This window comes from Anarrhichthys ocellatus, unplaced genomic scaffold (assembly GCF_004355925.1).
Source record: "Anarrhichthys ocellatus isolate YVR2014 unplaced genomic scaffold, GSC_Weel_1.0 scaffold53, whole genome shotgun sequence".
Taxonomy (NCBI): domain Eukaryota; kingdom Metazoa; phylum Chordata; class Actinopteri; order Perciformes; family Anarhichadidae; genus Anarrhichthys; species Anarrhichthys ocellatus.
In genome coordinates, this window is record NW_022280083.1 from 2,226,029 (window position 1) to 2,236,792 (window position 10,764).

General features: G+C 39.5%; 2 protein-coding genes across 2 annotated transcripts in view; one reads left to right on the forward strand and one right to left on the reverse strand.

Moving 5' to 3' along the window:
• Positions 1 to 928, forward strand: part of LOC116396118 (CCR4-NOT transcription complex subunit 6-like) — an 11,067-nt gene extending 10,139 nt beyond the window's left edge. The window contains exon 2 of the mRNA XM_031870530.1: positions 63 to 928. Within this exon, the coding sequence (XP_031726390.1) occupies positions 63 to 337 (275 nt within the window). The 3' untranslated portion in view covers positions 338 to 928. The remainder of the gene's footprint in view (positions 1 to 62) is intronic.
• Positions 929 to 6,565: 5,637 nt separating this feature from the next.
• On the reverse strand, positions 6,566 to 9,248 carry cxcl13 (chemokine (C-X-C motif) ligand 13). Its single transcript, XM_031870581.1, has 3 exons — positions 9,138 to 9,248; positions 8,351 to 8,468; positions 6,566 to 7,437 (listed from the first exon to the last, which is right to left on the reverse strand). The coding sequence occupies exons 1-3, from the start codon at positions 9,202 to 9,204 to the stop codon at positions 7,353 to 7,355; spliced, it is 270 nt and encodes an 89-aa protein (XP_031726441.1). The 5' UTR covers positions 9,205 to 9,248; the 3' UTR covers positions 6,566 to 7,352.
• Positions 9,249 to 10,764: the final 1,516 nt, after the last annotated feature.

The following is a 10,764-nucleotide window of genomic DNA, read 5'->3' on the forward strand; positions in this document are numbered from 1 at the left end:
GAGAGAAGTAGAGTCACTTTCTCATAGACTTCTATACAACCAGAGGAATCGCCCCCTGGTGGACACTAGAGAGAATGCAGGTTTAAGACACATCACGTCTTTGTGTCCTCAGGGCGTTATCGACTACATATTCTTCTCAAAGACCCACATGAGCGTCCTGGGCCTGATGGGACCGCTGGACACCCAGTGGCTCGTCGACAACAACATCACCGGCTGCCCCCACCCGCACATCCCCTCGGACCACTTCTCCCTGCTGGCCCAGCTGGAGCTGCACCACCCTCCCCCGCCCCACCCGCTCAACCCCCTCAACGGGCTGCACCTGCCGGTCCACAGGTAGTCCAGCCTGACCGAACAGCCCCGCCAACACCTTCCTGTCTCACCTTTAAAACACTCCCCCACCCCCCCCTCCAGCTTTATACAGGACCCTGTACAGACCACCGATCATGTTAACGCTCAAGACGCCATCCGACCCTAAAGGAGTGAAGTATTCGCCTGTTTGTTGCTCCTTTTTTTGTGCTTTTGCACAATGTAAATGTTTGTTTTAATACATTTATTTCCCTCCCCCTTAAAAAAGGCTTGATACCAAATGTTGGGCTTGGGATGAAGTTTTGAATTGTTTTGTTTTTTCCTCTACTACAACAACAAACCTTAATGACGAATACTATCGAGCAGATTAGCTGAATTTCATTTGTTTTTTTGTTTTTGACACTTCACACAGCCGTGAAGTTTTTAGAGTTAAAACACAACTTAATATTAATGTTGTGTTAAAGTCACAGTCTGCTGTCACTCCCCAATTTACCTGACAGGTATTTTAAATAACGGAGAAACACTACAAACAGCTGACGGTTAGGAACGTTTACGTGAAAAAGGTTTGTTTACATCGGTCACTTTTATAAACGCAGAACCATATTCTCAATTCTGCTACAACGAAATATTTAATTTTATCACGTGTGGAGAAAATACCTGTCATTGTTTTAAGGTTAAAGTGCTGATTGGACGTTTTAAAAGTAGTTAGTTACACTAAATTGGTGTTTTTTTTCTTGATATAGGAGCTAGACTTTGAAATCATCTCATGTCACATCACTGAGGATATAGATGATTGTTTTTCGGGGCTTTCAGATTCACACCGCTTTTCATCGTTTGAGATTTCGTTGCCTGGTGTTCGTTCTAAAGATGTCACCTGACGTCGTCCTTGTTGCCAGGCAGAAAAGCTCCACCTGCCGGCCTCCCGGTGCTGCGTTCACTGCTACGGTTTTTATTTTATTTTCTTCTTCCATACTACGGGTGTTGAACCGCTCTTCTTCCATCGTTGCTGAATATTTGACTTGTGTTCATCTCGTTCATGCTCTCTGTTTTCAAAGATGCAACACGTGATGATGACGAAGACATTAAACACAGTTCAGTTCAGGCCAAATGTTAATTAATAAGCACTGCAACCAAATTAGCCCCGAAATCTTTGACCTGCTTTGAAATAGATAGTTAAAGGCATGAAGGGACTCAGCAATGAGCTTCATGAAGTCATGCTTTCAAACACCTCCGGTCTTAAGAGTATTGTATCACCTGCCTAGCCAAAGAATCTCTCCAGTGTGAGTGACAATAATATAATATTTATTTATTGGTGCCGGAGACGAATAATAGAACTTCGTGAACAGGAGCTGAATGTATTCACCAGAGGCTCGCCAGATTCCTGTGGACTTTGTGTTCTTTGTGTCAGATGATTAGAACTAATAGCCCTTTGTGTACGTTGTAACTCAGGGCTATGCTATGCTATGCTATGCTATGCATCCAGCAGTACCTCTCAAACTACAGACTCTCAGAGTCGTACGAGCAAAAACCAAACAGGAAGCTATTGGTTTGTAAGAATCCTTTATGAAGCACAGGTAATGTATGTGTTTACATACATGTATGTTGTTGTTGTTGTTGAGGTCCCACGTCTTGGTGCATTTTTGATAAAACTGCTGCTGCACTTTTGCTCCATCCCCAAAGAAGAATAACTGAAGAGAAACTTAAATTAGTCCAATTTATGAGTTGGCAGAAGGTGCAAAAGGCGTTGAGATAAGTGTGGTGGCTCTACCTTGTTTTTTGTGGACTTTTCTCTCATCTCTGCATTACTTCCTGTATATTTGGTGTCAGGTGTCGGTTCAATTCTAAAAGGAGAATATCCCTCTTTGATTGAGAAATACATTCAGCAAACAGACCGTTTATTAAACAGTGGGGAGCCGCTGGTCTCAACAACTACTTGACATAAAATAAAAGTCCTTTGACTTGAATCTCTTGGTACAAAAGAACATATTGAGGTTTGATAGCCTGCCTGGAAGGGTACTAGTGGACTCTATATCAGCCGCCTGCACCAACAGTGTCCAACACATCTGGCACATTTCACACTGGAGTGTCTCCAGACTCTGACCTTTTTCTTAAATTGAGCGCGTTAAATGAGTCAAAGCGTTTGTCGTAGTTTTGTTCACACTAAGCTCGGCTTTAGACCGGTGTCATGTCAGGCTGTGCTTCATTTTGCACATGATTTGACGCTGATGATTTGACGCTGATGATTTGACGTTAATGATTTGATGCTGATGATTTGACGCTGATGATTTGACATTAATGATTTGACGTTGATGATTTGACGCTGATGATTTGACGTTAATGATTTGATGCTGATGATTTGACGTTAATGATTTGACATTAATGATTTGACGCTGATGATTTGACGTTAATGATTTGACGCTGATGATTTGACGTTAATGATTTGACGCTGATGATTTGACATTAATGATTTGACGCTGATGATTTGACGTTAATGATTTGATGCTGATGATTTGACGCTGATGATTTGACGTTAATGATTTGACGTTAATGATTTGACGCTGATGATTTGACGTTGATGATTTGACGTTGATGATTTGACGTTAACGATTTGACGCTGATGATTTGACGTTGATGATTTGACGTTAATGATTTGACGCTGATGATTTGACGCTGATGATTTGACATTCATGATTTGACGCTGATGATTTGACATTCATGATTTGACGCTCATGATTTGACGTTGATGATTTGACGTTGATGATTTGACGCTGATGATTTGACGTTAATGATTTGACGCTGATGATTTGACGCTGATGATTTGACATTCATGATTTGATGCTGATGATTTGACATTCATGATTTGACGCTGATGATTTGACATTCATGATTTGACGCTGATGATTTGACGTTGATGATTTGACGTTGATGATTTGACGCTGATGATTTGACGCTGATGATTTGACGCTGATGATTTGACGTTAATGATTTGACGCTGATGATTTGACGTTAATGATTTGACGCTCATGATTTGACGTTGATGATTTGACGCTGATGATTTGACGTTAATGATTTGACGCTGATGATTTGACGTTAATGATTTGACGCTCATGATTTGACGCTGATGATTTGACGCTGATGATTTGACGCTGATGATTTGACGCTGATGATTTGACGCTCATGATTTGACGCTGATGATTTGACGCTGATGATTTGACGCTGATGATTTGACGCTCATGATTTGACGCTCATGATTTGACGCTCATGCTAACGGATCGGTGGAGTTGATGAAGTCGACCTTTGTGAGCTTTTTGCGGCCGATACTTCACTCCTAAACTCACCTCACAGGGTTTTTACTGATTTTGTACAACAGCTGTACATAAGTTGAATTGCCTTTGATGACGGGGCGTCTTTCACATCTGTGTGGGGGAATGTACCATTCTCCAAATAGGGGTGCATTATCCTTTCTCACGAATCAGCAGACGTACCCGGTGTTGTACTTTTTATTTAAGATCTGGTAGGTGAACACACCTCCTGTCTCAGATAAACGGAGAGACAGACTTTGTTTTTGAACTGAGGGCATTTTCTGTCTCCAGCAAACATGCAGTCTCTCAATTGGTACTTTGTACAATTCAGTATTACCAAGTTCTTCTTTTGAGAAACAAAGATAAATGTTCTAGGTTTAAAAGCAGTTTGTCTCTTTTATTTCTCTCTGAGATGATCCTGAACTTGGTTTCTTCCTCTTTATACACATCATCCACCTACCACGTGCCCTGTTCATTTAGTCTCTGTAGAGCACACCTCACCTACTCTTTTCTACAAACAACGTGCCTAGTTTGTACAGTTTCTCCAAACAGCAGCACTGCCCATGAGACCAAGACGCTCAGAGATTAACCCAGCGCCATCATCCATCATCTATCCATTCATCTTTCACCCTCCAACCCTTCCTCAACCAAGGAGCAGGACCTGAGGCATCACAGCTCAACTCAGACTGTTTCTGTTTTTATCGAGGACAAATCATCTGTTCAGAGAGGTTTCTGTGTCTCACAGGATTATCACGACCATCGTCGCATGAGATCTTCTGAATGCAAAAATCCTGTTCAACATCTGGACCTGGTTTCTTTGTTTGTTTGTTTCTTGCACTGTTCATTCGGGCTGATTTTAACGCTCCATGAGGTTTTTTTATCCTCTGGTGGCCAATACGACGCATTAGAAGAGGATGATCTGACGAAGCATTGAGCATTTGGACGACGGTGTTGTGTTGTCTTTAATCTGCTGTTACGTGTTGAATGTGACGGCCTCCAGCCAGACTGGGCTGCTGCATCAGAACAGGGACACGTGAAGTTAAAGAATGCTGGGTAAATGTTTTAACCTGTAAACAAGGTGGAAAAGGAATTCAAAAACACAACAAAATGCCAAATAAGTGCAAGAGATTAGGAACGATTTGAACCTTTTAAAATGCACGGTGTATCTTGAATATTTTTAATTTAATCTACAATGAAGACCACAGGTTGATGCACTGGTTACCTTACTGCAATGAGGCCATTTTAAAATGAAAGATTCGGACTACAACAGGAGGAAGGCAGCAACTTCAGCGTCAAACACTTTCACAAGTCTTCCTCTCGTTGGTTTGACAATTAAAAGAAACATTTCTTTCTCTGTCTTTCCTTCAAACTTGCAATTGGCGAGAAGTAACGAGAAGAGGAAATGCGAGGCTGTTATTTCTGAGAACAAATGATTTATTTCCTTGGAGCATTCCTAAAATAAAAAGCTATTTAAAAATTGCTGCCTTTCAGCAGATTTATTCACGTGACGTGAGACCTGGTGAGGATCCTCAGCCACCAGCAGTCACCAACAACGGTGCTACATCCTCTCAAGAGATGATCTTTAGAGAGCTGCACTTAAACCTGTTTGTACGTAACAGCGGAGTTAAGTTTCTGTTTATCAGATTCCAGCTCTCTCACCACGGTGGTTTCTCAATCCAACCAGACGAGAGGAAGCCGTCAGCGAGCGTTTGGCTGGAAGGAAACACTTTGTGGTGGAGAGCTGCTGCTCAACTCAGACGGAAGGTTTGGTATCGAGGAAGCTGAAGTGTGCATCGCGTCTGACTGTTAAATGTCAAAAAAAACAAAAAAGGTGCAAAACTGCAGACACGCGAGTTCCTGTCGGCACGCGAGGACGAGTGGAAGTTTGCCTGATGTCGGTGGCAGTGCTGACTTTGTGGTTTTCCTCTGACAGAGAAATCCAGATCCATACTTCGTAGGAGTCCTTCTGACATTGGTTATGAAAGTTACAGCTGCAGATTGTAGGCGAAGAAATCCAGTTTTGTGCACGTAAGTTATGAAGACCGAGTGGAACCAAAATCACCAAAAAATGCATAAATGAAAGAATAGATCAAAGACGTTAAATTACTTTTGTTTCTTTCTTAAGTTTCTTATGAAAGGTTTTATAACTTTACAAAAAGCAGGTTATATTTTGGGATATTTTATGTTTTCATATCATTTGAAATATCACATTCTCTGTGAATTCAGAAATCTTTTGTGATGATAAACTTATTATTTAGGTGAAAGGGGAACTCTACACATAACACCTGTGAAAACATCTGTGTAATGTTGTCTCACCCTGATTATGCAGCAGTGATGTCATCAGGGTTAGAGACTTAACGGAGAACTTGCTTTAAAAAGTGGAGTTGTGACATTTGAAACAAGCAGGAATATAGAAAGTCTAATGAAAGACACTATTGGGTTGTATTCTGGGAATTGTAGGATACAGTGTTTTTGCTGTTATCTTCTTAAAATCGTGATTATCTGTCTGATTCTTTGTAATCTGACTCACATGAGAGGACGTGAGATACTAAAGTCATGAAGTGCTTTACAAGGAAAAGAAAAAAGGTCAAACAATGAAATCAAATGCAACTAAAAACAAACAATGAGACACTTTGTTTGGGGATTATTAATAAAACTGGTTCCCCCAAAAATCTGACATTTGGGTTTAAGGTTCGTTTTCATCCAAATAAGTGATTTGGTTGAACTCTTCGGAGCCTCGGTGGATATTTGGGGCCCTAAGAAGTCTCTCAACACTCTTGTTTGTACAGAAAGAGTTTGTTGTGTTGAAGAAGTGACATTTCATCGACTGAATGGAGGACTTCTACAGCTGTGTTTAATATGTTGGAACCAAACAGCACTTGTATCATCTCTCTCTCCACACGAGGCCCCGACTCGCTCCACCTCCTGAAGGCAATAAACAAGTCATTTTATCAAGATTCTCTTCGTCTGTGATTTATTTATTTATGAGAAGACAAGTCACGGATACAACACAGACATGTCAAGAGGTTACAGCACCACCGCGAACATCGGATTCACATTATGTTGTCAAACTTACAGGAAAGCATTCTCTGTTTTATGCTTTAACTTCAATTTTACTTCACAGTTCAGACAGTCTTTTTACAATAAAATGAAGCTCTTCCTCTGATACATCTCCTCCTTCAGACACAATGAAACACCAGTAAATACAAACCGTCAGAAAACCTTTTTGTTTGTAATTGAATACGAGATAACAAAGACTTGAGAGATAAAAGATAAGAGTTCCTCAAAATCACAACACTTGCGTCCATTTTTCTTTTGATATTTTAAAGCTCAACACGTGAATAAACTTTTGTCTTCAAAGTTTCAAAAAGGTGCTGACAAAAACTGATAGAATCTGTTGAAAATGTTTCAAAAGTGTGGAAACTAAAGTCAGAAACACATAAAACATATAGCGACACATCTGCATGATCACCACCATACACGTTCTGTTAAAGGCTGCAACAATTATTTTCATTATCAATTATTTAGTTTATAAAATGTCAGAAACTTGGGTAAAATGTTCATTTAAAAGAGAAAACTGACTTTTCCCCAGATATTCAGTTTACAACTATATAAAACCTTCACCTGTAAGAGGCTGTCTGTGTTAATCTAATCGAGATATTGTGAAATAAAAGTGTTTTGTATAAAATCATGTTGATGTACAAGAACACATTCACTGATAGAAATAAAGACTACATGAAGTCATTACTTTTGCAAATTGCTGAGCAGGGAGTTGACCCACTTCTCCTCCGGTTTCACACAAACTTTTGAGCCGTTCCTCCGGGTGATTCTGCAGAAAGACAAGAGTTACATTTTATTATTATTAAACAGCAGAGAGATTCTCACATTGTGTCACCAGCACGTTTCTTTTGCTCTGAGTGCAGAAGTACTTTTATCTGAATATATCGGTGTGCTAATCCCAGCTAAGTAGGTGATTAGCTTAGCTTAGCATAAAGACTGGAAGCAGTGGGACACAGCTAGCCGGACTCCCTCCAAAGTTCAAAAATAAGAAAAGAAAAAATGAAGAATGAGCTCTAGAGGTGCTGGAAAGAGCAGAGCTAGCTGTTTCCTACTGCGTTCAGTGTTTATGCTAAGCTAACTGCCCCGCTGCTCTCGCTCCATAGCTACCGCATGACATGAGAGCCCGATCGATGACAAGAAAGTGAATATTCAAATATCTCAAAATGTCTGAACTATTACTTTAAGTACAATGTGATGGTACCTGTGCTTAGCAGCTACATTGTCCTTCTACTGTACTACATTTCGGAGGGACATGTACTTCTTACTGCACTACAACAGCTGTTACTTTGCAGATATAAAAATATATAAGATTAAAAAAAACATTTGACAGATAAAATACAACACAGTATGTAAAATTGTTGCACCTCAAACAGCGACAAAATCACAACACTGAAAGGCTGTTGCAAGATGAATACTTTCAATTTTGAATGATACTATTCTATATATATACTATACTATATATACTATATATATTCTGCTGACTATATGTCTGATATGGAATATTTTACTTGTAATTAAGTGTAAGTAAAATTGCTAGGCTAGTATTTTTTTTACATATTGCTACTTTCGCCTCTACTCACATCAAATATACGTAAGTCAGAACTATCGTACATCATAAACAATGAATGAGTAACTAAACAGTCCTGCAGTCTCTGAATCCATCTTGAATCTTGAATACTTACATGATTTCAGTCCGACGACAGTGTCCTGAAATAGGAATCAGCTCCAGTTTCTTGATTACCTTTAAGGGGACCTGAGAATAGATGGACCGAATGCAGCGACACCCCTGTGTCGGAAGAGCTGTGAAAAAATTAAAAATAATGTTTAAATATTATACCTCAGCCTCAAAATGTCAACAAACGTTACCCCTGAGGAATCCAGGAAAAACAGAATGAAAAAGAAAACTCGAGGTCCAGTCAGGAGCTAATGAGCTAATTCCATTGACTGAGACAGACGGCAAGATGCGGTTGAAAGGTCCAGAAAAAAGCAAGTAAGTGGGCCTTGAATTAAGATTTATATTTTTGGACAATTTCCAACGTGAAGAATGAACTTTAACAACATAATATAACTATTTACTGACAGCTGTGACACTAAAGGTTTTGTACTTTATTTTTGTTAGATATCAAAATGAATATGTAAAGAAAATGTGTTGTTAGAGTGCCTAAAAATGTTTAGACACTTCATGTTGTCCAGCTTGAGATGAGTAAAATATCATTATATGCAGACGACACCGTCTTGTTAACTTTAGTTTATCTAGTGTGAAAGCAACATAAACATCAATAAGCATAATAAATTGCCTAAAATTAGTAAAACATAATTTTATGCAGACGACATGTCATTGTTACTTTAACTTTAAGTTGTACGAATTCCCAAAAAACTAAACTGAGACAAAGCAAACTGATTCCAGAGTTAAGAAGATTTTAAGAAAACTCATGAACTGTTTATGAATACATCAAACACAATAGTTACCGTGCAGAGAGGCGATGCAGCAGCAGAGAGTCAGTGCAGCCAGCAGCAGCAGTGGTTTGGTCGTCATCTTGGTGGTTGTTTTGATCTCTCAGCAGCAATGAGGATGTGAGAGTGATGTGAGAGTGATGTGAGAGTGAATGAAGTCTGGCTTTATAAAGCGGAAAAAACGGAAGTGAGCCCATCTTGACACATCTAAATGTAAATATTGTGGCATCCTGAGTTTTTTATGGGTTTTTTTCTGCTGAGTGAGCTTTGAGTTTCTTTGAGGGTCTACTTTTACTGATCTATCAACCAGCCTTCACTACCCATCACTGTAAAACAGAATAGTGTACGGTACTACTTTTTTTGTACTCACTATTTATTCTGCATAATGTTGGATACTAGACCCCATTGACACCATGGTGGGAGGGTGAATTCATGCCAGCAGACATGACTGAATGACTGAATAACTATCTAGAATTGACTTATGGTAATATGAGAGGCAGTGGTAATAACATTTAAAAACCTCCAGTGTTCCGATATCAAAAAGGAAAAGACAGTAAAGAACAGTATAGTACATAAAGGAAAAGTTTATCTAAACTATGCACGGAAATATGTAAATTAGATAGAATATATGTATTTTGATGTGAGTTCCGTCCCAAAAACATCCCCATGACAGCAGAATTTGCACACAAAGTAGAGATGCATCGGACCGATGCCGGCGCTAACAGCTGGATCGGTTATCTGGGACAATGGGCCGATCTCGTTTTGGACACCATTATCTTAATAAATGACAATTCAGTGCATTTATATCTATGAATCTATTTGTTCTATTTAGTTTTACAATGGTAGATTGTGTAAGTCAAACCTGATGTTTCCTTACACATAAAAGGATGACCCTAGTCTCTTCCACACAGCTTATTGATTAAATAAATCATTATGGGCCGATACTCAAACATACATCGGTACTGGGACTGAAAACAGAATACAAAAATACTACACAGATATACGACACCAAATAAACAGACCAGACTGCCATGTACTGTAGCCACAGAGGATGCACTGCATCTGCAGCTGGTTTTATATTTTAATTAAATTAAATTAAATTAAATTGAATATCTACATATTTTGCTGGAGGGTGGCTGAATTTACCTCCAGCTGGTGACTTAAATGTAACACTCAGGTTGCAATAAAAATAACAACTTTTAATTCTGTCTGGAAGCAGCATCAGCACATGATGGGAGAGCAACTTTTGTTGGCAAGTCCAAATCAGAGTGATATAAGTTTGGTCAAGGACAGACTTTGTATAGTTGCACCAGTTTGGGATTAACCTGGTCCAGAATCAGGAACAGAGACACCGGAGAGTACCAAGAACCAAACCGGGGCAGAGCTGTACTTCTGTTTTCACCTCGGAGCTCCTTCACTGATAACCACATCCTTTTCTGGTAAGTAATTAATTGAGGGGAATCTTATCCCCCCCCCCCTCCCCAAAATTAGACTGTAGTTCCTGTTTATGAAAATGAGATGCATATTCTAAGATTAAATTTAGATAAGCTCAGTCATGTACAGTAAATACTAAACTCTGTGGGGGGGGGGGGGGGTCAAGCTGGGGACTCCCGAACAATCATGAGATGATTCTAGTCGAGTG